This window comes from Piliocolobus tephrosceles, chromosome 13, assembly GCF_002776525.5.
Source record: "Piliocolobus tephrosceles isolate RC106 chromosome 13, ASM277652v3, whole genome shotgun sequence".
In the NCBI taxonomy this organism is placed as follows: Eukaryota; Metazoa; Chordata; class Mammalia; order Primates; family Cercopithecidae; genus Piliocolobus; species Piliocolobus tephrosceles.
This window is the reverse complement of record NC_045446.1, coordinates 61893888-61921857: the sequence shown is the minus strand read 5'-3', so window position 1 is coordinate 61921857 and position 27970 is coordinate 61893888. Positions and strand designations below refer to the sequence as shown.

At 43.5% G+C, this 27970-nt stretch overlaps 1 protein-coding gene and 1 non-coding gene across 9 annotated transcripts in view; one reads left to right on the top strand and one right to left on the bottom strand.

Moving 5' to 3' along the window:
• Positions 1–3587: 3587 nt before the first annotated feature.
• The window catches only part of NUP98 (nucleoporin 98 and 96 precursor), a 124334-nt gene continuing 99951 nt past the window's right edge, over positions 3588–27970 (bottom strand). For 5 of the 8 annotated variants that reach the window (XM_023209572.2, XM_026447484.2, XM_023209573.3 and 2 more), the window contains 8 exons: positions 26350–26507; positions 24182–24325; positions 22148–22290; positions 15730–15951; positions 12678–12919; positions 8435–8589; positions 5080–5191; positions 3588–4952 (listed from right to left, as the gene is read on the bottom strand). In XM_023209572.2, the coding sequence (XP_023065340.1) occupies positions 4735–4952; positions 5080–5191; positions 8435–8589; positions 12678–12919; positions 15730–15951; positions 22148–22290; positions 24182–24325; positions 26350–26507 (1394 nt within the window). In that variant the 3' untranslated portion in view covers positions 3588–4734. The remainder of the gene's footprint in view (positions 4953–5079; positions 5192–8434; positions 8590–12677; positions 12920–15729; positions 15952–22147; positions 22291–24181; positions 24326–26349; positions 26508–27970) is intronic. The other 3 variants (XM_026447485.2, XM_023209577.3, XM_023209576.2) reach the window with 2 other exon arrangements.
• LOC111541019 lies at positions 22849–22951 on the top strand. Its single transcript, XR_002731150.1, has one exon. It is a non-coding gene; the product is annotated as a small nucleolar RNA U13 (small nucleolar RNA).

The window sequence follows — 27970 nt, the reverse complement described above, 5'->3', positions numbered from 1 at the left end:
GTAGAGATTGGGTTTCACCGTGTTAGCCAGGATCATCTTGATCTCCTGACCTCATGATAAGCCCACCTCGGCCTCCCAAAGTGCTGGGATTACAGGCATTGAGCCACCGCACCTGGCCAAGGAAGATATTATTGTTTCTATTTTACAAATGAGGTAACTGAGACACATGAATAATTTACCTAAGATCCCATAGCATAGAACAGTGGACCTGGCATTTGAACATATAGTTGGGGTAAGGAGACCATTCCTTTCTAAACTACACTGCCTCTTTTAAAAACAAAATAGTGATCGTGAGACTGCACTGTAGCCTGGGTGACAGAGTGAGACCTTATCTCCAAAAAAAAAAAAAAAAAAAAAGTGTATGTGTAATATGATTTAATACTACCTTATTAAAATTAATAATATAAAAATTGGCCGGGTGCGGTGGCTCAAGCCTGTAATCCCAGCTCTTTGGGAGGCCGAGACGGGCAGATCACGAGGTCAGGAGATCGAGACCATCCTGGCTAACACGGTGAAACCCCGTCTCTACTAAAAATACAAAAAATTAGCCGGGGGAGGTGGCGGGCGCCTGCAGTCCCAGCTACTTGGGAGGCTGAGGCAGGAGAATGGCGCGAACCCGGGAGGTGGAGCTTGCAGTGAGCTGAGATCCAGCCACTGCACTCCAGCCTGGGCGACAGAGCGAGACTCCATCTCAGAAAAAAAAAAAAAAAAAAAAAAAAAAAAAAAAATATATATATATATAAATTAAAACACCAGATTAGACATAGCTGAAGAGAGATAACCAATGAATTCCAAGATAGATCTGAAGAAATTACCTAGAATATAACCCAAGGAGACAAAAATAAAGAAAGTAAGAGATTAGGAAACAGGCCAGGCGCAGTGGCTCAGATCTGTAATTCTAGTACTTTGGGAGGCTAAGGAGGGAGAATTGCTTGAGCCTAGGAGTTGGAGACCAGCCTGGGCAGGGCAACACAGAACATAAGGACACCTGTCTCTACAAAAACATAAAAAGTGAGCCAGGCATGGTGGTGTACATCTGTAGCTATTTGGTAGGCTGAGGCAGGTGGATCCCTTGAGCCCAGGAGTTTGAGGCTTCAGTGAGCTATGATCATCGTGCTATTACAGCCCATCTTAGGTGACAGAGCGAGACCCAGACTGCAAAGGCACTATTAACAGAATGAAAAGACAAGCTAGAGATTGGGAGAAAATATTTCAAAATCATATTCAACAAAGGACTCAAATACAGATCTATAAAGAATCCTCACAAAACTCAACTATAATAAACCATTGTTTAAACCCATTTGTGCCAGAGGTTGCAAATTTTTTGTGTGTGAAAAATCAGACCTTGGCAATGATCTTGAGTAGTAGGATATAGATAACTCCCACTTGCTTAGCATTCCAATAATGAAACACTAGGCATAGAGAGGTTAAAAAAAGACACGGTGTGGCTCTGTTGCCCAGGTTGGAGTGCAGTGATGCAATCACAGCTCACTGCAACCTCTGCCTGCAGAGCTAAAGCCATCCTCCCACCTCAGCCTCCTGAGTAGCTGGAACTAAAGGTGCACACCACCCAGGGAATTTTTGTTCATTTTTTAGGGGACGAGGTCTCCCTATGTTGCCCAGGCTGGTCTTAAACTCCTGGGCTCAAGGGATTCTCCCTCCTCATCCTCCCGAGGTGCTGGGATTACAGGCGTGAGCCATCGTGCCCAACCAACACAAGGTTTAAACAAATCCTTAGGAAAGTCTAAGAAATGAACATTTAAAGCAGAAATTAATAGATTACCATACAGAACTCCAGTAAAATTGATCAGTAAGTCTAAGGACTGGTTATTTGAATAAGAAAAAATCTGGAACAATTTTCTGGAATTACAAATTAACAAAACTGAGCTAAAGATGAAACATCTAAAAAGAGCAGATACTCTGCTCAACTATTCCAACATTTAATTCTCCAGACCTCTGTTAACTTTGATTTTGGAATTATTTCAGGGTTCTGTTGAGAAAATAAGTTATTTGAATGTTGTAGACTCCACAGATCTATCGAATGTTGAGGTAACTGGTTCATGTTTTATGTTTTTGAGAACCTTTTTTTGAAATTAAAATTTGTTTTTACTATTTCAACGGGATTTTGGGATGTAGAAGATTAAGATTGTTCAGGCCGGGTGCAGTGGCTCATGTCTGTAATCCCAGCACTTGGGGAGGCCGAGGTGGGCGGATCACGAGGTCAGGAGACTGAGATCATCCTGGCTAACATAGTGAAACCCCGTCTCTACTAAAAATACAAAAAAAAAAAAAAAAAAAAAAATTGCCGGGCCTGGTGGCTGGCGCCTGTGGTACTCGCTACTCGGGAGGCTGAGGCAGGAGAATGGCGTGAACCCGGGAGGTGGAGCTTGCAGTGAGCTGAGATTGCGCCACTGCACTCTAGCCTGGAGGACAGATCGAGACTCCGTCTCAAAAAAAAAAGAAGGAGATTGTTCATCACCCTTATCTTGAACTGGAAGTTGATATTCTCTTTTATGCAACATGGCTTCTGTGATAAACCTTTGATTTAGAACCTTTTTTTCTTGCTCTGTTGCCCAGGCTGGAGTGCACTGGCACAATCATGGCTCGCTGCAGCCTTCAACTCCTGGGCTCATGCAATCCTCTTGCCATAGCCTCTTGAGTAGCTGGGATTATGCACACACACCACCATGACCAATTATTTTAGAGAGAGTCTTGTCATGTTACCTGGTATGGTATGAACTCCTGGCCTCAAGCAATCCTCCCACCTTGGTCTCCCAAAGTGCTGGGATTACAGGTGTCAGCGAACACTCCTGGCCCACAATTCCTAACACTGCTAAGAGCTAACCATTTCTACAGCATACTCACTTTTTGAAACATTCCTCTGGTAAGGAAACCAGGTTGGGAAGTCCAACTAAGTTCTGTGACTCACTCAGGATCACATATAGAGTCAGTAGTGGAGGGGATTCCAGCTGAGTAACCCTTCTTCTGAAGTGTTCAAGTTAAATGGAAGTTCCAGCCACAGAGCTGACCCACTCTGCTTTCTCATCTCTGAATTCCTCAAAGTCTCAGAAGTCTTTGGTCTGATCTTAACGGGAATTTGCTCATATCTTCAGCTTGACAAATCAAAATAAGATCTGGAATAGTACTCATGCTACTTAATTGATTCCTCTTGAAAACAGCCCCTATGTGAAGTAACATCAGGGATCATTATCCCTTTTACAAAAGGGAATCTGACTTAGAAAGGTGAAGCGTCACTCAAGGTTTAAAAACAAAACCACTACAGTAGAAGAGCGAGGCGGCTTTGAATGGTATATTCTATTGGGCAATTTGAGACCTGGAAATCTGTGTGTATAAATATATGTATAGCAATCAGTATTAATCAATAATCAACTCCCTTTCCCCTAAATCTCCCCTTATAAATCTAGCCTTTGGGCTAATCTATCTCTCAGTTTAGCACCAAATTGTTCTCTCTTTAACCCATGGCCTGTCTCCATTTAGAAGGCAAATTCAAAAACAGGCTAAATCAAACAAGGCCACCATAAAGATCCTCAGGGCAAGAAGGCTCAAAAATACAAAGGGAAAGCCAATACCAGGAATGCTATAAACATTTTATTTATTTTTTAAGAAAGTAACTTCAGAAAAAGAGGAAAATATCTAGATCATTTATTTATACATATATATATTTTTTAATAAAAACCTTTACATAATCTTCATGCATAAAGACCCAGGTGTGGCCATATTGCCTGAGACAGCCCTAACACCAGCTATCTCATGCCATTACCTGGGGCTCCCTATAGCTGTCAGCAGTGTAGCAAAGGCCCTCTGCCTGCCCCTAACGCCCAACTCCATGCCTGCCTCAGTCATGGTTTGCTTCTGGAAGGGATGATGGAGGGTGGCAAATGCTTTAGAGCTAACATGGGATGAACAGGGAGGGTTACCCAACCTGCCATTTTTTATCCAAACTCTTCAGGCAAATCCAGACAGAGTCTCAGTAAGATGACTGAAAACCAGGGACCAAACCAAATTCTGGGAGCTTCCCATAGACATGTCACATATGACCAAGGGCTCCTGCACATAGTAGTAGCAAAGGTATGGTGTTCATGGAACACTAAAGGCAGGAACAAAATAAGCTCTGAAGATCAATCTCTCCATGGCAGGCATTCACTTCTGCCTTGTGTCAGAAAGATCCCATTCTGTTTCCTAACTCAGGCCAACCCTCCTTTGCCTCCAAAATTCAGTGTTAACTAACCAATTACTTAAGAGACGGATCCCTCTTCCTTCTGCGGATAGTTCACCTGTTAAGGATCCATTATCACCTGTCTCACTCCTCCTAAGGAGTCCTAGTATAAAAGGGCCAGGGTAGGAGTAGGGTAGCTGGTTGGCATAGAGGGTCACAAGATCCAGAATGGCTAGGGGTGAAAAAGGATTCCTTGGTTCTTTGGGGGATTCTGCCAAAGGAGCTTTATTGACCATTTATTAAAAGGAAAAACATTGGTCTTGAGGATGGTAAAAGGAGAATTGTCTCCTCTTCTGGGTTCCAGAAGCCCTTATGCTATGTTCAGTATTAAGAAAAGCCCTGAACAACTGGAGAATGCTGCTTGTGGCAGCAGGGAGGGAGGGTAGATGCCATAGCCAACCCAGAGAATGGCAAACAGTGCCAATCCAAACTAGGCAGGGAACCTCTGTGTGGTGAGTGTGAACGGGCATGTGAGTGTGATGCAAAGAGTCTGGGGCTCACAGGCTCCCAACAGCGAGTTCTCGCAGATAGGACTGGGTAAGGCTGCGCAGTTCGTCCATGGCATAGTCCTCAGGCATGGGGAGCCGGCCAATGTGGGGAGCCAAGAGGCGCAAAGGGACTCGCTGAGGGTCTGGTGTTGAGTCGGAGGTTCTATCAGGAGCATGATGCAGACTCAGCACCACCCGCAGCAGGTTGGCTACACGTTTGGCCATGTCTAGAGAGAAAAACTAGAGTTAAGCACTGAGCATGGGTCTAGAGAACGGTAGCAGGCACTGAGGGTGGGGTGCAAGATAAAAACAGGAAGCAAGAAGGCAGAAAAAGTGAGGAGATTAGAGGCTTACCTGACTGAGCTAGGCGATCTTTAGCACTGTAACACTGAATCTGCTCTATGCGACTACACAGTGAAGTCACTTTGATGTGTAACTGCTCCAGGTCATAACCTGAGCAATCCACCTACAAAGAAGCAAAGAAGTCAATTAATCCAAGGGGAGTTCCTATCACTCAATACCACCTATAGACTTTATACAAAACCTTTGAACAACAGTGAGGTGAGGGAGGGGAAAATCCAAGAAGATGACACAGGGTCAAGCCACCACCATCTAGTGGAGGATAATGCATTAATTATGCAGTAATAGACAAGAGGAAGGTAACACAGTGCACACAGCCTTGGACTAGGAAAGTCTTGAGATCCCGAACGATACAGCAAGCTTTAATAATACAGCACCAAAAGTCAAGATAAACTGGGTTCAGAGAGATGATATGACTTCTTAAGAGCACACAGGAAGTAAAAAATGCAGCCTGAACCAACATTTAATTTAGGTCCCCTGATTCCAAGTTTATAGCCTTTTCTAAAACACCAAAAAAGCTGGGTGCAGGGGGCAGGAGGATCAAGAGCAAGACAAGTTATTTGCTCTCATGAAACTGACAGAAAACAAACAAGAAAACATGAAACAGTAATACATCCTGAAAAATCACAAGCCATGTAGCTAATTTAAACAGGTGGATGATGCAGAGAGAACTGGAGAGCTACTTGAGACTGGAGGACCAAGAAAGGCTTCTTCAAGGAGGTCATATTTAAGTCGAGACCTGAATAACAAGGAGAGAGCTCAGCTTTCCAGGCAAAGAGAAGACAGCTAAAACTCCCAAAGGTGAGAATTCAAAGGAGATTTACACGGTGACATGTGGGGTAAGGGGGAAAAGCAGAACAATACAATACTAGAGAGGTTTTATGTAATACAGGTTTTGTTTTTTTTTTTTAAGGGGGGTCTCGCTATGTTGCTCAGGCTGGTCTCAAGCAACCCTCCTGCCTCAGCCTCCCAAAGTGCTAGGATTACAGTCACGCACCACCACATCCAGCTATGTGCTGGCACATTGATAGTACTCTTTGCTTAACCCCTATACTTATGAAGCTACAGTATCTGCTGCTTTGCTTGTATATGTCTCCCCCACGAAATCATTACTTTGGTAAGGGCAGAACACATACTGTTTACTTTTATATTTCCCAAACCCACTACAGTGCTTGGCACACAGTGAGTTCTCCATAATAGGTTGTGTGAATGAATTACTGAATATTCAATGAGAAAGTGGTTTCTTCAAGTCATTATTTAGAAATGACGCTCTGGATTCATACTAAAAGTACAGCAAACATTGAATTATGCCTATTATGTGCCAGGCGCTGTACTAGGAGTTGGAACTTTGATGAGGATAATAATAGATAACAATTATTAAGCATTTAGTAGAGGCTAAGGTCAGGAGTTCCAGACCAGACTGGCCAACATGGTGAAACCCTGTCTCTACTAAAAAAAAAAAAAAAAAAAAAAAAAAAACAAAGGCTGGGCATGGTGGCACACGCCTGCAGCCTGTAATCCCAGCTACTGGGGAGGCTGAGGCAGAATTGTTTGAAGCTGGGAGATGGACAATGCAGTGAGCTGACATTGTGCCACTGCCCTCCAGCCTGGGTGACAGAGCAAAACTCTGCCTCAAAAAAAAAAAAAAAGGCATTTAGTACATGAAAGGTACTATGTTAAACACATTATGTAGATTTTCTTTAATCTTTGTGAAAATCTGTCAGATATGAGCTGTAATTTGTACTGCTGTCTACCCCACTCACCTTTCTCTTTCAGATGAGAGACAAAGGAGGTAGTAACTTGTTCAAGATTACATAGCCAGTGAATTTGGAAGCCACAAATCGAATCTATGAGTCTGATTCCAGAACTTGAGCTGTTAACCTCTATACTCTATTGCCTGTAACCTTAAAAGACCTTCCCAAAAGGGGCTTATAGCAACCTGGAAATATGAGTAAGTAAAATACAACATGGTCTGACAGGTGCACTAGTAGAATAAGGTACTAAGTATCCTGGTAGTAAGAAAGTGCAATTAATTATCTCTGGGGGAAAAGGAGGGAGAAGTGAGGGTAACAGCAATCTAGATCTTAAAGGATGAGTTTCAGTGTGCTAGGTAAAGTGTGGAACATAATATGCTTTCTCAGAAACACCAGAAGTAATTTAGTGTGAGCACAGTAGGCCAGCAAGGCTGGAATGTGGAATAAGATGGGTAGGAGTAAGGCAAGAAAGGTAAAAGCCTCTAAAAGGACTTGAATCCTGTATTTATTATAATGAGTTTGGTTTCTGCACCATAAGCAAGCAGTGGAGACTCATTTTACAACTACAAAGACTGACCTTAAGGCTGGGTGCAGTAGCTCATGCCTGTAATCCCAGCACTTTGGGAGGCCTAGGCGGGCCGATCACTTGAGGCCAGGAATTTAAGACCGGCCTGGCCAATGTGGTGAAACACCATCTCTATTAAAAATATAAAAATTATCTGGGTGTGGTGACACACACCCTATAGTCCCAGCTATTTGGGAGGCTGAGGCATGAACATCACTTGAGACTGGGAGGCAGACGTTGCAGTGAGCCACGATCACACCACTGCACTCCAGCCTGGATGACAGAGCAAGACCCTGTTAAAAAAAAAAAAAAGATTGACCCAAGACATTTTAACGAAGACTTTAAAAACCATATTTGCAATTTTTTTTTTTTTTGAGACAGAGTCTCACTCTGTCGTCCAGGCTGGAGTGTAGTGGCCGGATCTCGGCTCACTGCAAGCTCCGCCTCCTGGGTTCACGCCATTCTCCTGCTTCAGCCTCCCGAGTAGCTGGGACTACAGGTGCCCATCACCTTGCCCGGCTAGCTTTTTTGTATTTTTTAGTAGAGACGGGGTTTCACTGTGTTAGCCAGGATGGTCTCGATCTCCTGACCTCGTGATCTGCCCGTCTTGGCCTCCCAAAGTGCTGGGATTACAGGCTTGAGCCACTGCGCCCGGCCCATGTTTGCAATTTTAAAACATGCCAAATGATGTGTGAAACAGCAATCCTCACCAAATCTCCATTCTTACTTTATCTTTCATCTTTGGGCTTCTCACTCAAACTAGAGCTGAACAAGGGGAAGGGACTGTCTATGGACTAGTCTCAGGAATGTCCATTGCACGTACTAGTTGGTAATCAACATAAAAAAGTGTTTTTAAGTTTTGAAACAGCTCTCAAATGGTTATATCAAATGAGCCTCAGCAAGATGCCTGCTTTGACAGTGCTATCTCTGTCAATGCGTTCTCAAGTGTATACTAAAGCCTTGTGAGGTCTCTAAAGATTTAAGGGCCTGAGAAAAGGAAAATCAGGCAGCAGTTTGAGGATCTCAGTACCTGCTGTATATGGTGGAGCATTTCAATTACTCTAATATAGTCCAGGTAAACAAGCCCAGATGTTTCCCAATCCTGAATTAGGCTGCTGCGCTCTGGAGGTGCCAGGTCTTCCAAGAACCCCTTCAGGTAGTCATAGTTCTCATTAATGATGGCATCTGAAGAAACAAAATATTAAGCACAACGTCTGCACAAGTGCATAGTTTCCAAAAGTACAGAAGACATGGCAGGAAGACAGAAAGGAAGGAGAAGTAATGTTGGCTGGACTTCAGAATTAAAAGCACATACAGGCATACCTCAGAGACACTGTGGGTTCCATTTCAGACCACCACAATAAAGCAAGTATCACAATAAAATCACAAATTTTTTGGTTTTCCAGTGCATGTAAAAGTTATGTTTACACTATACTATTGTCACTTACTAACTGTGCAACAGCATTATGTCTAAAAAACCAATATACATACCTTAATTTAAAAATACTTTATTGCTAAAAATGTTAATCACTTGAGCCTTCAGCAAGTCATCTTTCTGCTGGTGGAGGGTCTTTCCTTGATGCTGATGGCTGCTGACTGATCAGGGTGTTGGCTGCTGAAGGTTGGGATGGCTATGCTGATTTCTTAAAATAAGATAACTGAAGTCACTTCTCTCAAACGCAGCTGCTGCTTCATCAACTAAGCTTAAGTAATATTCCAAATCCTTTGCTGGCATTTCAACAATGTCCACAGCATCTTCACTAGGAGTAGGTTCCATCTCAAGAAACCACTTTGTTTGCTTGTCTACAAAGCAAACTCCTCATGAGTGACACCAGTTCAGTCACATCTTAATGCTCCATTTCTAATTCTAGTTATCTTGCTGTTTCCATCACATCTGCAGGTACTTCCCCCACTAAAGTCTTGAACCCTTCAAACTCATCCATGAGCACTGGATTCAATGTCTTCCACACTCCTGTTATTTAATGTTGATATTGTGACCTCCTTCCATGAATCAGAATCACAAATGTTTTTTAGTTAGGGTCTTGCTCTCTCACTCAGGCTGGAGTACTGTGGCGTGATCTTGGCTCACTGCAACCTCTGCCTCACAGGCTCAAGTGATCCTCCCTCCCACCTCAGCCTCCCAAATAGCTGGGACCACAGGTATGTGCCACCAGACCCGGCTGATTTTTTCTATTTTTGGTGCAGATGGGGTTTCACCATGTTGCCCAACCTGATCTTGAACTACTGAGCTCAAGAGATCTGCTCATCTTGACCCCGCAAAGTGCTGGAATTACAGGTGTGAGCCACCATACCTGGCCCCAAATGTTTTTTTTTTTTTTTTTTTTTCTTTTCTTTAAGACAGGATCTCCTTGTCACCCAGGCTGGAGTGAAGTGCTGTGATCATGACTCACTGCAGCCTCAACCTCCTGGGCTCAAGCAGTACTCCTGCCTCCGTAGCTGAAATTACAGGCATATAACACCATGCCTGGCCAATCAGAAATGTTCCTCTCCCACCATCCGCCCCAGACAGGGTCTCACGGTGTTGTCCAGGCAGGAGTGCACTGGTATGGTCATGGCTCACTGCAGCCTCAACCTCCCTAGGCTCAGGTGATCCTCCAATCTCAGCCTCCCAAACAGCTGGGAATATAGGCACACGCCACCATGCTCAGCTAATTTTTGTATTTTTTGTAGAGACTGGGTTTCACTACGTTGCCCAGGCTGGTCTCAAACTCCTGGAGCTCAAGCAATCTGCCTGCCTTTGCCTCCCAAAGTGCTGGGATTACAGGTATGAGCCACCGTGCCTGGCCCACAAATACATCTACAATGGTGAATCCTTTCCAGAAGGTTTTCCTTTACTTTCCCAGATCCATCAGAGGAATCACTATCTACATGGCAGCTATAGTCTTATGAAATGTATTTCTTAAATATAAGGCTTGAAAGTTGAATTACTCCTTGGCCCATGAGTTGCAGAGTAGATGTGTTAGCAGGCATGAAAACAACATTAATCCTCCTTATACATCTCCACCAGAGCTCTTGGCTGACTAGGTACATCATCAATGAGCAGTAATATTTTGAAAGAAATATTTTTCTCTTTCTGAGCAGGTTTCCACAATGGGCTTAAAGTATTCAGTAAACTGAGCTATAAATAGATGTGCTGGCCAGGCGCGGTGGCTCACACCTGTAATCCCAGCACTTCAGGAGGCTGAGGCGGGTGGATCATGAGGTTAGGAGATCGAGACCATCCTGGCTAGCATGGTGAAACCCCGTCTCTACTAAAAATACAAAAAAATTAGCCGGGCGTGGTGGTGGGTGCCTGTGGTCCCAGTTACTAGGGAGGCTGAGGCAGGAGAATGCCGTGAACCCAGGAGGTGGAGCTTGCAGGGAGCCAAGATTGTACTACTGCACTCCAGCCTGGGCGACTGAGCAAGACTCTGTCTCAAGAAAAAAAAAAACACACACACACACACACAAAAACAGATGTGCTGTCATCCAGGCTTTGTTTTTCCATTTATAGAGCACAGGCAGAGAAGATTCAGCATAATTCTTAAGGGCCCTAGGACTTTTAGAATGGTAAATGAGCATTGGCTTCTACTTAACATCACCAGCTGAATTAGCCCTAAAGAGAGAGTTAACTTGTCCTTTGAAGCTTTGAAGCCAGGCATTGACTTCTCTTCTCTAGCTATGAAAATCCTTGGTGGCATCTTCTTTCAATAGAAGGCAGTTTCATCTACACTGAAAATCTGTTGTTTGGTGTAGCCATCTTCATGAATGATCTTAGCTAGATCTTCTGGATAATTTGCTCTCCATCAGAACTTGCTGCTTCACCTTGCACTTTAATATGATGGAAAGACAGCTTCTTTCCTTAAATTCCATGAAGCAACTTCTGCTAGCTTCAAACTTTTCTTCTGCAGCTTCCTCACCTCTCTCAGCCTTCACAGAACTGAAGTGAGATTAGGCTTTTGCTTAAGGGAATGTTGGGGCTGGTTGCATCTATCCAGACCACAAAAACTTTCTCCACATCAGTCAGAAAGCTGTTTCACTTTCATATCATTTGTGTGTTCACTGGAGTAGCACTTTGAATTTCCTTTAAGAACTTTCCTTTAACACAACTTGGCTGTTTGGCAAAGAGGCTTATCTTTTGGCCTATCTTGGCTTTCAACACGCTTCTCACTTCAAGCTCTTGTTTAAAGTTAGAGTTGTGCCACCCTTCCTTTCACTTGAACATTTAGAGGCCATTGTAGGGTTATTAACTGGCCTAATTTCGCTATTGTTGGGTCTTAGGAAATAGGAAGGCCCGAAGAGAGGGAAAGAGATGGGGATGGCCAGTTGATGGAGCAGCCAGAAAATGCATCTTCATCAACTGACCATCTTAAATGGAAGCAGTTGGTGGCAACCCAAAACAAAACAGCAACATCAAAGACTGCTAATCACAGATCACCATAACAGATATAACAATGAAAAAGGGGCCTGGCGTGGTGGCTCACGCCTGTAATCCCAGCACTTTGGGAGGCCGAGGTGGGCGGATCACGAGGTCAGGAGATCGAGACCACCCTCGCTAACATGGTGAAACGCCGTCTCTACAAAAAATACAAAAAAATTAGCCGGATGTGGTGGCGGGTGCCTGTAATCCCAGCTACTTGGGAGGCTGGGGCAGGAGAATTGGTTGAACCCGGGAAGTGGAGGTTGCAATGAGCTGAGATTGCACCACTGCACTCCAGCCTGGGCGACAGAGCAAGACTCTGTCTCAAAAGAAAAAGTCTGAAATAATTTGAGAACCACCAAAATGTGAAACAGAGACAGACACGAAGCAAACATATGTTGGAAAAATGGTGCTAATATACTTGCTCTGTGCAGAGTTTTCCAAACCTTTAATTTGTAAAAAATGTAGTATCCGCAAAGTACAACAAAATGAGGTCGGCCTGTATTCTGAAATTCTCCAATGGAAAATGGGAAGAATTTCTAGTTTCAGGTCCTTAAGAAGATTATTTCTGGTGTTGTTGGAGAAAATTCCCATAAGTAAACAAAGAGCTTAATAATATTAGCACACATCAAGGGTATTTCTGGGAAATGATAACAATATTGCTATCTACCCCTGCTCCTCTAGCGCCTTATCCTGGCTAAGCCTCTTCTGCAGAGAGCTTTCGCAAAGTGTGATTTGACTCAAGACGGCCATGTCCTATGTTGAGTCTTATTTCCAGTCTTACCCCATTATGGAGGTTCAGAGGCTGGTAGAATTTGAGGTGATTCCAGGAGATGTGGGACCCAGCACTCACCAGAAGCTAAGTGTCGGATGATGAGCTTGTGGCAGCGGTTCCAGTGCCCAGCCTTAAATAAACAGAGGGCCTCTAAGTGCTTGTCAGATTCCATGTGTGCTCGCACAGCTTTGGCCTCGTGAATCCATTCGGCAGGTACACAGAGCTTCTGGGTAAGGAAAGTCTCTTTAGCCCAAGATTCAGGGGTCTCCAAAAGCTGGCAGTGCCGGGTAAGCAGCTCTCGAACAGCCTTCTCACGTATGCTATAGGGAGAGACAAGCTAGAATAAATCCCATCCTCATTCATGGAGAAGGCTGCCCCAGGCAGCTTAGAGTGGCCCTTGGGGCAGTCTCTTCAACTGCAGGTCTTTTTTTTTTTTTTTGATGGAGTTTCACTCTTGTTGCCTAGGCTGGAGTGCAACCTCTGATCTTGGCTCACCGCAAATTCCGCCTCCCAGGTTCAAGTGATTCTCCTGCCTCAGCCTCCCAAGTAGCTGGGATTACAGGCATGTGCCACCACACTCGGCTAGTTTTGTATTTTCAGTAGAGGCAGGGTTTCTCCATGTTGGTCAGGCTGATCTAGAACTCCCAACCTCAGGTGATCCACCTGCCTCAGCTTCCCAAAGTGCTAGGATTACAGGCGTGAGCCACCACACCTGGCCTAAACTATGGGTCTTGATCACTTTAAGCTTCACTAAAAAAATCAAAGGTGATCACACAAGTATTAATTTTTAAAAATAACAGCATTGGCCAGGCACGGTACCTCACGCCTGTAATCCCCGCACTTTGGGAGGTCGAGGTAGGTGGATCACATGAGGTCAGGAGTTCAAGACCAGCCTGGCCAACATGGTGAAATCCCATCTCTGATTAAAAAAAAAAAAAAAAAATTTAGCTAGGCATGATGGCGGGTGTCTATAATCCCAGCTACTCGGGAAGCTGAGGCAGGAGAATCGCTTGAACCCGGGAGGCAGAGGTTGCAGTGAGCCGAGATCCTGCCATTGCACTCCAGCCTGGATGACAAGAGCGAAACTTCGTCCCAAAAACAAACAAACAAACAAACAAAAAACATAGTACTAATTTTTAAAAATAAACTAAAGTATTTTCATGTTCAAAAAGTTGGGGCTCATGCCTGGGTGAGAAAAAAAATAAATAAAAAATAAAAAAATCCAAATCTAGGGGTGGCTTCCCACTCCCCAGAAAATGCTTCCCCCAGCTGGGATTTCTTCATTATTTCCCATCTAGTCACAACATTTCCTTGCCACCACCTAGAAGATCTAGACTAGGACTAGAATGGGAGAATTATGTTCCATCGAGCAATCCTCTTAAGTTAGTTCCCAAACTTCTCCCCTCCCTTTCTCCCACATGGTCAGTACAAGCATACAAAAGTAGCTTTAAAAGGTAATGTCTCTCCTAGGTCTTTGTTTCTTCTCTCAAGCCGTCAGCCTTCCTAATTCATTCTTTCTCTACCTCTACATCAAAGCCCCTTTAAGGAGAGTCCTTTTATATCTGGGCCAAATATCTAGTCATTTAATTTCAGATCAAAACTATTCTTCTCATTGTGGACTCTCTTCTGAATTCCTAGGCTTTTCAATGACTTCCACTGTCATCACAACTGCCTCCTTTTTTATATTCTTTTTCAGGAAACATGATCTGCTTCTTCATAGTCAACTCTGAAACATCAGTGATCCTATCAGCCAGTCTTTTACCATGTGAAATCCTTTATGACTGTGTTTAAATAAACTTAAAAAAATAGCCTGGGGTCATTTCACTGCCTGTTAAGGGGGAAGAAGAAAGAGAAATTGCTTAATGAGAAGACTATCCTAGATGCTTTATATTCTTACTCTTTTAATTTCACAATCACCTTTAAATAGAAACTAATGTTATGCTTCTACAGGCCAAAAAAAAAAGGCTTAGAGAGTTAGAGAGTATCTTTATCCCAAGTCAAAAGTCAGCTTTACCCTACGTCAAAGTAAGTATGTGGTAGATCTAGAATTTAGACCCAATTTCCCTCTACCCCACGCAACACAGTAGTGTAGCATAGTGATAAGAGTACAGACTCTGGAAGAAAGTTGGAAACCTCACTCTGCCATTTACTAGCTGTGTGACCTTGGACAAAAGTTAAGCTCTGTGTCTTGGGTTACTGATCTGTAAAACAGAAATAATAAGAGTGTCTATCTTACAGGTCATAATGAACATAAAACAGTTAATATAAATGGTATAGAATATAAACATGTGTAAAAGCACTTCAAGTACTACATAAATGTTCATTTTTTGTAATTACTATAATACCATACTGCTGTCATTAACAAAAATCTCCAGACTTATCTTGTTCAAACTGTAGTGAAGAGGCACTTCTCCAGTTCTCTTTAAGGACAGAGAACCAAAACATATATACCTAAGCACAAGGCTGTGTTAATAAACACAATACTATCAAGCTTAAGGGGTAGGCTGGTGACAAGGGATGACCAGAGAAAAAGCAAGCCAGTGGATGGAGAAAAAGCAGGGACCTTTTTGCTAACCCATTACATCACTGCCATGGAGTCACTGAGGCAGCTCAGCCAACACTATTTCTGTGTAATTCCTAAAAATGCCACATTCACCTGAATGTGGGATTCAGAAAAGAGTCCACAATGAGGAGAATAGTTCTGATCTGAAATTAAATGACTAGTTCTTTGGCCCAGGCATAATGCTATTGTCCCATCTGGGCATATCCTCTCATTTCCACTTCATTATTTCCTATTCCAATTTCACAGGTTCTTTGACTCTTAACTCTAGAAAGAATTTCTCTGATCAATGCAGTTCACAGAGATCTTTTTTTCTTAGTCTGCTGAGAGACTCTGTGATAAGTATTACAATTTGGCACTTAATCAAAGGAAGTCTCAGTTTTAACTGGTTTATATGAATACAGAAACAGTCTGGGCTAAGGGTTTAACTATCTTGAGGTTTATCACAATGCTGGATCTAACACATTCTACACAATTACTTACTAAACTGAACCGTAGAAGACTGTGATTCCTTTGGAATTGCCCTGTAGTGCTAGAAGTACCCAGTGGGTTCAATGGCTTCTCACTCACCATGAGTTGTCAATGTGCAGGAGGACAAAGATGGCCCACTCCCAGAGCCCCTCACTTTCCAGCTGGCCAGCATAACTGGCCTGTAGCACACCTTCACACTGCGCTGAGAGATGGGTGTAGTTAAGAGCCCTCAGCACTTCCCACAAGTGCCAGCTTAGGCGGTAGTCCAAAGGATCTGCTGTTATGCTTCGAGGCTCCAGCAGCTGGTTGAGATCATAATGTCTGCAAAAAATGTGTTGAGAGTCAAAATACACAGCCAGGAGATGGCCTGTATTGATATGTCAACTGTTCTGCTTATGTCTAAGACAATAAAAGAACCTGAGGGTAAAAAGCATTATAGGCCTTCTCTCCCTCCAAGCCTATGTTTTATCAATCTATCTCTGGGTTCACCCAGACTTTACATCCTACAAAGAAACAAGGCGCCTTCTCTTCTAAGGCTGTGTGATCTAACAGGTTTGCTGGTAATGGTTTGGCGTATGCATTTTACCATCCTGATATAGGGAGTCTTCACAGTTCTCACCCTTCCATTCCTTCTCATTACCTTTTTTTTTTTTTTGAGATGGAGTCTTGCTCTGTTGCCCAGGTTGGAGTGCAGGGGCAAGATCTCTGCTCACTGCAAGCTCCGCCTCCCGGGTTCACGCCATTCTCCTGCCTCAGCCTCCCGAGTAGCTGGGACTACAGGCACCTGCCACCATGCCCGGCTAATTTTTTTATATTTTTAGTAGAGACTGGGTTTCACCGTGTTAGCCAGAATGGTTTCTATCTTCTGACCTCGTGATCCATCTGCCTCGGCCTCCCAAAGTGCTGGGATTACAGGCGTTGAGACACCGCCGGCCTCTACTTTTCTTTTTTTTGAGTCGGAGCCTCGTTCTGTCGCGGCCCAGGCTGTCCGCCGGTGAGCCGGAGGGAACAGAGCCATATTTCTTCTCTTTTCTTATGCAAATAGGAGAAATATCGCTGAATTCTTTTTCTCAGCAAGGAATATCCCTGAGAAAGAGAATGCGCTCTGAGGGTAGGCCTATAAACGACCCCCTTGGAGGCGTGCCGCCTTTTACGGTTGAAGCCGAAGGGATGAAATAAGCCCCGGTCTCCTGTAGTGCTCCCAGGCTTATTAGGAGGAGGAAATTCCCACCTAATAAATTTTGGTCAGTCAGGTTGTTTGCTCTCAAACCCTGTTTCCTGATAAGATGTTATCAATGACAATGCATGCCCAAAATTTCATTAGCAATTTTAATTTTAATACCATCCTGTGATCTCATCCTGCCTCCACTTGCTTTGTGATATTTTATTACTCTGTGAAGTATGTAATCTCAGTGTCATGATGACAATGGTGGTTTTGTTGAAAAGGGGGAAATGTGGCGAAAAGAAAGAGAGATCAGCCTGTTACTTTGTCTATATAGAAGGAAGTAGACATAAGAGACTCCATTTGGTTCTGTATTTGAGATGTTGTTAATCTGTGACCCTACCCCCAACCTTGTCCTTGCAAGAGACATGTGCTGTGGTGACTCAAGGCTTAATGGATTTTGGGCTGTGCAGGATGTGCTTTTTAACAAAGCACTTAAACAAGTGCCTAAAGGCTGCTTGCTGGTTAAAGGTCATCATCATTCTCTCTTTTTTTTTTTTTTTTTTTTGAGACGGAGTCTAGCTCTGTCGCCCAGGCTGGAGTGCAGTGGCCAGATCTCAGCTCACTGCAAGCTCCGCCTCCCGGATTTACGCCATTCTCGTGCCTCAGCCTCCCGAGTAGCTGGGACTACAGACGCCCGCCACCTCGCCCGGCTAGTTTTTTTTTGTATTTTTTAGTAGAGACGGGGTTTCACCGTGTTAGCCAGGATGGTCTCAATCTCCTGACCTCGTGATCCGCCCCAAAGTGCTGGGATTACAGGCTTTCGTCTCGGCCTCCCAAAGTGCTGGGATTACAGGCTTGAGCCACCGCGCTCGGCTGGCCATTCTCTTAATCTCAAGTAAGAGAAAAGCATTTGTCTCCTGCCCCTCCCTGGGCAATGGAACATCTCCGTGTAAAGCCCTGAGCAAGGAGAAAACGCCTTTAGGAATAAGGTGGGACTTGCTGGAGCAATGTTGCTAAAAGGTTTATGGAGAGTTTGCATATGCATCTCAAGGCACAGCATTTTCCTTTAAACTTATTCATGTCACAGGGATTTTTGTTCATATGTTTTACTGCTGATTTCCTCCCTACAATGATCCTATTGTCCAGCCACTCCCTTATCTTTAAGTAGCTAGGACTACAAGTGCATGCCACCATGCCCACCTGATTTAAGAAATTTTTTTTCATAGAGATGGGGGTCTCATTATATTGCCCAGGCTGGTCTTGAACTCCTGGGCTCAAGTGATCATCCCACTTCAGCCTCACAAACTGCTGGGATAATACAGGCATGACACACCATACCTGGCCTTTCTTATTACTGAATTTTCACAGTTCTTGATGTATTCTTGGATACAAGTTTTCTGTCAGATCTACAAATTGTAAGTATTTTCTCCCAATCAATGGTTTACCTTTTCATTCTCTTAATAGTCTTTCTATAAGAAGTAGTTTTGAAATTTTGTTGAAGTCCAATTTACCAATTTTTTTCTCTTATGAATTGTGTATTTAGTGTCCACCTAAGAAATCTTCTGCCTAACCTACAGTTGCAAAAATTTTCTGCTTTGCTTTCTTCTAGAAGGTTTATAGTTAAGTTGAAATTTAGGTTTGTAATCCATTATGAGCTGGATAAACAATAGAGATAACCAATGAAGCCAGAAGGTGGTTCTTTGAAAAGGTAAGATTGCTAAACTCTAGGTAGACCAACCAAGAAAGAAAAAGGGCGCAATCATCGAATACAAATTACCAATATCAAAAGGAAAGAGATGTTGTTAAAGATCCTACAGATATTTAAAATGGTTAATAAGGAAATGTTATTAATAACTTGATGCTAATAAATTTTGTGACTTTAGGCCAGGTGCAGTGGCTCACGCCTGTAATCTCAAGCACTTTGGGAGGCCAAGGCGGGTGGCTCAGGAGGTCAGGAGATTGAGATCATCTTGGCTAACAAAATAAGGCTGGGTGCAGTGGCTCATGCTTGTAACAGACATTTTAACAAAGATGTACAGACGGTAAATAAGCACATGACAAACTGCTCAACATCATTAGACATTAGGGAAATGCAACTGAAACAATGAGAATTTCCAGCATGGGAAGATGAAAAAGTTCTGGAGAGAGTGGTGATGATTGTGTAACAACGTGAATGTACTTAATACCACTGAATGGTATGCTTAAAATAGTAAATTTTAGTTACATTTTACTACTAGATGATTAATATAGTTAAATACTGGCCAGGTGCAATGGCTCACACCTGTAATCCCAGCACTTTGGGAGGCTGAGGCGGGAGGATCACTTGAGGTCAGGAGTTCAAGACTAGCCTGGCCAACATGGCAAAACCCCGTTTCTACTAAAAATACAAAAATTAGCTGGGCTTTGTGGCGCATGCCTGTAATCCCAGCTACTTGGGAGGCTGAGGCAGGAGAATCGCTTGAACCTGGAAGGCAGAGGTTGCAGTGAGGCAAGATCGCGCCACTGCACTCTAGACTGGGCGACAGAGAGACTCTGTCTCAAAAAAAAAAAAAAAAAAAAAAGAATATATATACATTTAAATACCGTGTATTTAAAATAAATCACATTACAGATTTGAAATGAGATGAGCTATTTGTGTGACTAGAGAAAAAAACCCCCAAAACCTTAAGTATTTCTAAGGCAATGTAAGAAGACATCTCTGCTGCGTGCAGTGGCTGACACCTGTAATCCCAGTACTTTAGGAGGCCAGGGCAAGGGGATCTCTTGAGCCCAGGAGCTTGAGACCAGCCTGGGCGATGTGGCAAAATCTTGTCTCTACAAAAAATACAAGAATTAGCTGAGTATGGTGGTGCACTCCTGCAACCCCCAGCTACTCATGAGGCTGAGATGAGAGAATCACCTGAACCCGGGTGGTTAAGACTGCAGTGAGCCATGATTATTCCACTGCACACCAGCCTGGGTGACAGAGCAAAACCCTGTCTTAAAAACAAAACAAGGCTGGGTGCAGTGGCTCATGCCTGTAATCCCAGCACTTTGGGAGGCTGAGGCAGGCAGATCACGAGGTTAGGAGATCGAGACCATCTTGGCTAACATGGTGAAACCCTGTCTCTGCTAAAAATACAAAAAAATTAGCTAGGCATGGGGGCCAGTGCCTCTAGTCCCAGCTACTCGGGAGGCTAAGGAAGGAGAATGGCGTGAACCCGGGAGGCGGAGCTTGCAGTGAGCCGAGATCGCACCACTGCACTCCAGCCTGGGCAACTGAGCAAGAATCCATCTCAAAAAAACCCCAAAAAACAAAAAACAAAACACCAACTCTGAGATAGTTCTAATTACATGGTTAGAAATAATAATAGCATGTGTTAATATATTATTGTTGGACACATAAACCACCCTGCATTTCTTTCTTTTTTGGAGACAGGGTCTTACTCCTATTGCCCAGGCTGGAGTACAGTGATGCAGTCATGTCTCACTGCAGGTTTGACTTCCCATGCTCAGGTGATCCTCCCACCTCAGCCTCCTGAGTAGCTGGGACTACACACCACCACATGTGGCTAATTTTTATTTTTAGTAGAAACAGGGATTTGCCATATTGCCCAGGCTGGCCTAGAACTCCTGGGCTCAAATGACCTGCTGGCCTTGGCCTTCCAAAGTGTTGGGATTACAAGCATGAGCCACCATGCCTGGCCTGCAATTTTTTTTTTTTTTTTTTGAGACAGAGTCTTGTTTCATCACCCAGGCTGGACTGCAGCGGCGCGATCTTGGCTCACTGAAACCTCCAACTCCCAGGTTCAAGTGATTCTCCTGCCTCAGCCTCCTAGGTAGCTGAGATTACAGGTGCCTACCACAACACCCGGCTAATTTTCATATTTTTAGTAGAGACGGGGTTTCACCATGTTGGCCAGGTTGGTCTCAAACTCCCTGACATCAAGTGATCCACCCGCCTCAGCCTCCCAAAGTGCTGGGATTATAGGTGTGAGCCACCGCGCCCAGCTGCCTGCATTTTTTTTTTTTTGAGACGGGGTCTCGCTCTGTTGCCCAGGCTGGGGTGAAGTGGCCGGATCTCAGCTCACTGCAAGCTCCGCCTCCTGGGTTTAAGCCATTCTCCTGCCTCAGCCTCCCAAGTAGCTGGGACTACAGGCGCCCACCACCTCGCCCAGCTACTTTTTTGTATTTTTTAGTAGAGATGGGGTTTCACCGTGTTAGCCAGGATGGTCTCGATCTCCTGACCTCGTGATCCGCCCGTCTCGGCCTCCCAAAGTGCTGGGATTACAGGTTTGAGCCACTGCACCTGGCCTTTTTTTTTTTTTTTTTTTTGAGATGGAGTCTCGCTGTGTCGCCCAGGCTCGAGTGCAGTGGCGCGATCTCCACTCACTGCAAGCTCCGCCTCCCAGGTTCACGCCATTCTCCTGCCTTGGCCTCCAGAGTAGCTGGGACTACAGGTGCCTGCCACCACACCCAGCTAATTTTTTGGTATTTTTAGTAAAGACAGGGTTTCAGTGTGTCAGCCAGGATGGTCTCAATCTCCTGACCTCGTGACCCGCCCACCTCGGCCTCCAAAAGTGCTGGGATTACAGGCGTGAGCCTCTGCATCCACACAGATACACATATACACACACAAACCAAGATACTACATGTCCAATAAAATGGTAAAATTTAAACAACTAATAATACCAAATTTTAAAGAGGATTTGAAGGAACTAGAGATATTACACATTACTCGTGGGAATATAAAATGATACAATCACTTCTGGGTATGTTCATAGCAGATTTACCAATAATGGCCAAAAATAAGAAAACCTAACTGTCCATCAACAAATGAATCGATATATAAATCATGTATTCCCCACCAAAAACACCCCAAACTAACTTTTGATACATATAAACATGAAAAAAAATCTCAAAATTATTATGCAGAATCAAAAAAGCTAGGCATGAGAAACATACAGTATGATCTCCACATAAAATTCTAGACCAGCAAAACTAATTTATGGTAACAAAAAACTAGTCAATAAGTATCTGACGGAATGCAAAGGGGCACACGGTTGTTTTTCAATGGCAGTGGAAATATCAGTTTAGCTGTGATGCTACTTACAATGCAATAATCATTATAAAACTTATCACACTGCATACTTTACTATATGTAAACTATACTCATTAAAGTTGATTAAAATAATTTTTAGACTTCTAATTCTAGTTCCAATGCTGTTTCCATTCAACTACTATAAGTCATATTTGGTAGTTTATATGGACTTACAGTAATTTGGGGGCATATAAAAGGGAAAGGACACAGCAAAGGACTCCCTTGGGGCTCATGGAGCACTCAAGTGACAATAAAGTCTGGCTCTAGTTTACCTGTCACTGTAGAGTTTTAGAAGGTGAAAGCAGACATCTCGAAGTTGTGCCTGTGAGTTTTGCTCCTCCGCTATCACACAGCCAGAACCCTCCAGATATGAAGGAAGTGGGGAGCAGGCGTATCTGTCGCTGTCAGAGGTATTCTGAAGGAATAATTTGATAAAACAATACATTAGCTCCTAATCAGTTTTACTAGATGCCATCATGTTTCTTTTTTTTTTCTCTTTTTTCTTGAGATGGAGTCTCACTTTGTCACCCAGGCTGGAGTGCAGTGGGGCAATCTCGGCTCACTGCAACCTCCGCTTCCCAGGTTCAAGCAATTCTCCTGCCTCAGCCTCCCGAGTAGCTGGGATTACAGCTGCACACCACCACACCTGGCTAAGTTTTATATTTTTAGTAATGACAGTGTTTTGCCAAGTTGGCCAGGCTGGTCTGGAACTCCTGACCTCAGGTGATACGCCTGCCTTGGCCTCCCAAAGTGCTAGGATTAGAGGTGTGAATGACTGCACCTGCCCTAGATGCCATTATGTTTCAAATACTTAAGACACCTGTATTAAGCATGCAAAGACAGCCATATGCAGTGGCTTGAGCCTATAATCCCAGCACTTTGAAAGTGGAAGGACTGCTTGAGCCAAGTAGTTCAAGACCTGCCAGGGCAACATAGCAAGACCCCATCTCTACAAATAAAAAAATAAAATTGTATTTTTTTGTAGTTCATAAGCATGATTGGGTGTTCATGCATGCATGTGTGAGATGTGCCACCCTCAAACCTTGTGAGGACACTGGCATATTACCCATCTGACATAAAAAGATAACAAAAAAAAAATTTTTTTTTTAAAGTAGCCAGGTATGGTGGCATGCACCTGTAGTCCCAGCTACACAGAAGGCTGAGGCAGGAGGGTCACCTGAGTCCAGAATCCAGGAGGTCAAGGCTGCAGTGAGCTGTAACTGCCACACCGCACTTGACTCAAGTTTTGGGTGACAGAGTGAGATCCGATCTCGATTACAAAAAAAAAAAAAAAAAAAAGCTAGGCACAGTGGCTCACACCTGTAATGTGGCTCACACCAGCACTTCGGGAGGTCGAGGTGGGCAGATCACGAGGTCAGGAGATCAAGACCATCCTGGCTAACATGGTGAAACCCCACCTCTACTACAAATACAAAAAATTAGCCAGGCATAGTGGCACATGCCTGCAGTTCCAGTTACTCAGGAGGCTGAGGCAGGAGAATCGCTTGAACCCGGGAGGCAGAGATGGCAGCGAGCCGAGATCGTGCCATTGCACTGCAGCCTGGGCTACACAGGGAGACTACATCTCAAAAGAAAAGTGAATAGACAACCCAAAGGATCTATCAGGGATTTTAAACATTTTTTGGTCAATGATGAATTTCATTTGTCTTCGATGGACTGGTAAAGATTTCAAGTAGCTATCACTAACCCCCCATACTTATCTTGCCACATTTCTTAAGATACTCAAGTTTCTTTAGTGTTCTCTTACTCCTGACAAATAATACTGAGAGAACAATATGAAAGACAAGCATGAAATATGAACAGTAAGATAATTCAAGAACTGATGTTAAAAGTAACAATACTTTTAACCTCAAAACTCACAAGGAATATAAAATATTATATTTAGAGGCAAATTTCAGAACTAAGTTTGAAGATAAACCAAATCTGAGGTCAGGCTGTGTAACAGGGAATTCCCAAAGAAATAAGACAGCATCAGAAATGAAGAAGAACCCTCTGATTTAGAGGCAGGAAACCAGCAGTGAGAGAGTCAACTGTGGAATCTCATGATATTAAATCAAATAAAAACAGACACTTGGGGAAGTAGCCTTGTCCAGAGGAAGGAGTAAAGGACAGCTTCTCATCAGATTTCCTGGCTCCACTTCAATTTTACAATACTTTAAAAAAAGGCAGTTACATAAAAGTTTTATGGAATGTAATCTGATAGGGTTTTTTTTCTCTGCAGGATTTCCCTGGCAAAAACATAACACCCAACAAGATTTTTGCTTGGCTCCATTGGCCACATATACCTGAAATGCTTCTTCATACATGCTGAGCGCCCTAGAAATGGAGGCTGTTGGTGGAAGTAAATACCAAAGATGGATAGCCAGGGAGCGTTTCCAATCCAATTGGGAGCACACATTTATTTGCTTCTTTTCTGAGAGCTGCCACACCTGTGGGAAACAAAATCATCACCACGGCTATATTCTACCTTGTCATTACCTGTGTGTGCAATAACACTGAAGTGAATATTCACTTATTCAAGGAACATTTTAAATGATTCAGATATAAAATATACAAATATAATAAAATCTGAGGAAGTGAGAGGGAATACTGATTATTTACTTATTTTTATTGACCAACTGATCGATCGATTGATACACAGTTGCACTATGTGGCCCAGGCTGGCCTTGAATTCCTGGTTTCGAGCAATCCTCCTTCCTCAGCCTCCCAAAGCACTGTGATTACAGGAATCAGCCACCGTGCCTGGCCCCAGGATTTAAACAAATAATCAATCAGTACTCAAATAATTTGAGATGAGAGCCACTGAGACAGAGAGGAAATCTTCTCACTGTCTATGGTTGTCAATGTATAAAGCTTTAAAATGGGCATGAATTCTGACCAGTTACATTTTTATTTCTGAAAATTTAATTTATAATACTTTAAGATAATAATATAAGAGGTAGGCAGTGATAAGAGAAATGGCTTAAAATAATTACAACCCAATAGTCGTAAAATGGAACATAAGTGGCTATAAAAAAGAATAATGCCAGCCAGGCCCTGTGGCTCATGCCTGTAATCCCAGCACTTTGGGAGGCCAAGGTGGTTGGATTACCTGAGGTCAGGAGTTCCAGACCAGCCTGGTCAACACGGTGAAACCCCATTTCTATTAAAAATACAAAAAAAAAAAACAGCCGGGTGCAGGGGATCACACCTGTAATTCCAGCACTTTGGGAGGCCAAGGTGGGTGGATCACCTGAGGTCGGGAATTTGGGACTGGCCTGGCTGACATGGTGAAACCCCGTCTCTACTAAAAATACAAAAATTAGCCAGGCTTGGTGGTAGGCGCCTGTAATCCCAACTATTCAGGAGGCAGGAGAATCGCCTGATCCCAGGACACAAAGGTTGCAGTGAGCCACGATTGTGCCACTGCACTCTGGCCTGGCCAACAAAAGTGAAACTCCATCTGAAAAAAAAAAAAAAAAAACAAGAATAATGATTCATGACACGGGGCCGGGCGTGGTGGCTCATGCTTGTAATCCCAGCACTTTAGGAGGCTGAGGCGGGCAGATCACGGGATCAGGAGATTGAGACCATCCTGACTAAGACGATGAAGCCCCTCTCTACTTAAAATATAAAAAATTAGCCGGTTGTGGTGGCAGGTGCCTGTAGACCCAGCTACTCAGGAGACTGAGGCAGGAGAATGATGTGAACCTGGGAGGCGGAGCTTGCAGTGAGCTGAGATAGCGCCACTGCACTCCAACCTGGGCAACAGAGCAAGACTCTGTCTCAAAAGAAAGCTGCAGGGCTGGTGTAGTGGCTCATGCCTGTAATCTCAACACTTTGGGAGACCTAGGTGGCAGGATCCCTTTAGGCCAGGAGTTCAAGACGAGCCTAGGCAACATATTGAGACCCTATCGCTATAAATTCTTTTTTAAATGAAAAAAATAAAAATAATCACAGAACGCTTTGTATATTTCATCTGTATATACAAACATGTAAACAGGAACAACATATATGTGGATGTAGACTTAAAAATTAGCTGTATATGGTGGCATGTGCCTGTAGTCCCAGCTACTTGGGAAGCTCAGGTGAGAGATCACTTGGACTTAGGAGATGGAGGATGCAGTGAGCCAAGATCACCCCACAGTACTCCTGCCTAGGCAACAGAGCCAGACCTTGTCTCGAAAAAATTAATTAACTAAAATAGAGTATTTCTGGGAAGATAAATTATTTATGTTGTTTACTGCTATATGATATGGGATATGATACATTTTAACATTTTAATTTCTATACAACTAGAGTTTTAAAATAGTGTGCATGCCTGCCTTTATAATTTGAAAACAAATTGGCCAATGTGTAACACATTTTGTGTAACTGTGCATAATTTACAAAGATCACTCCTTGCCTCAACCTCAAACCAGCTTCAATTTATGAAAAAGCTGATGTGAGATATTATGGTAAAAGTAGAAGATACCGGTTTTCCAGCCAACAGAGCAAAGATGCGCAGTCTCTCATCCTGGATGAAGCAGTCAGCTTGGAGCTGATGCCAATCCACCAATTGCATGGTGAGCAGCTCCCGGACTGACTGGCTACCCACAAACTGAGATAAAAGAAGAGCCAGACGATGATCACCTATAAGAGAAATGGAAGTTTTTTGGTTATTACTAAGGGTTTATGGACTTGGTCAAACACTTGGGGGCATTATCTTTATTTCTTCCAGGCTTCAGAAGGGAGGACTTAAAATTGGTAACTGCTTTCTACAGTAGTGCCAAAATATTGATCAAAAACTTACCATTTTCTGCTTGGATAGAAAATTTGCAAAGTGGTTTAACCTAAATTACATACAGACTGAGCAACATATAGAAATCAACAACAGATCTATCACTACTTCTGTGATACTAGGCAAGACACCTCAGCTACAAAATGGAGGAAAAGAGCCCGACGTGGTGGCTCATGCTTGTAATCCCAGCACTTTGGAAGGCCAAGGTAGGTGGATTGCTTGAGGTCAGGAGTCTGAGACCAGCCTGACCAACATGGTGAGAGAATCGCTTGAACCCATGAGGTGGAGGTTGCAGTGAGCCAAAATTGCACCATTGCACTCCAACCTGGGCAACAAGAGCGAGACTCCATCTTAACCATAAAAAGGAAAAATGAAGGAAAACACTGGGCATGGTGGCTCACACCTGTAATCCCAGTGCTCTGGGAAGCCAAGGTGGGCAGATTACTTGGGGTCAGGAGTTCAAGACCAACCTGGCCAACATAGTGAAACCTTGTCTCTACTAAAAATACAAAAATTAGCCTGGTGTGGTGGCACGTGACTGGAGTCCCTGCTACTCAAGAGGCTGAGACATGAGAATCACTTGAACCCAAAAGGCAGAAGATGCAGTAAGCAGAGATTGCACCATTGCACTCCAGCCTGGGTGATACCAAGACTCTGTCTGGGGGCGGGGTGGGGTGGAAAGGAAAAAAAAAGGCTGGAAGCAGTGGTTCACGCCTGTAATCCCAGCACTTTGGGAGGCTGAGGCAGGCAGATCACCTGAGGTCAGGAGTTCGAGACCAGCCTGGCCAACATGACGAAATGGCATCTCTACTAAAAATACAAAAATTAGCCGGGTGTGGTGGCACATACCTGTTAATCCCAGCTACTCAGGAGGCTGAGGCAGGAGAATCGCTTGAACCCAGGAGGTGAAGGTTGTAGTGAGCTGAGATTATGCCACTACACTCCATCCTGGGGGACACAGCAAGACTCTGTCTTGCAAAACAAAACAAAACAAACAAACAAACAAAAAACCCAAAAAAACAGAGGGGGGAGTAGTAAAGCAAAAGCTTTAGTAACCTAAAAAGCAGTACCTTTACCAGAGGTTTAGCCTTTGCGTCAAAATAAAAAGGAAGAAAGTGGAGTTTATGAATGAATAGACCTAAGAATCTGACTTTTGGCATTTCCTTTCCTATTACATGTTGGTGTCCTGGTGAGCATAACCTTTTTTAAATGATTCATAATGATTATGAGTTCATAGAAGATCAATCCCAAAGATAAATTCTCACTGTACAAATGCAGAAAGACCATAAAAGTACCAGACTGAGGCTGGATGTGG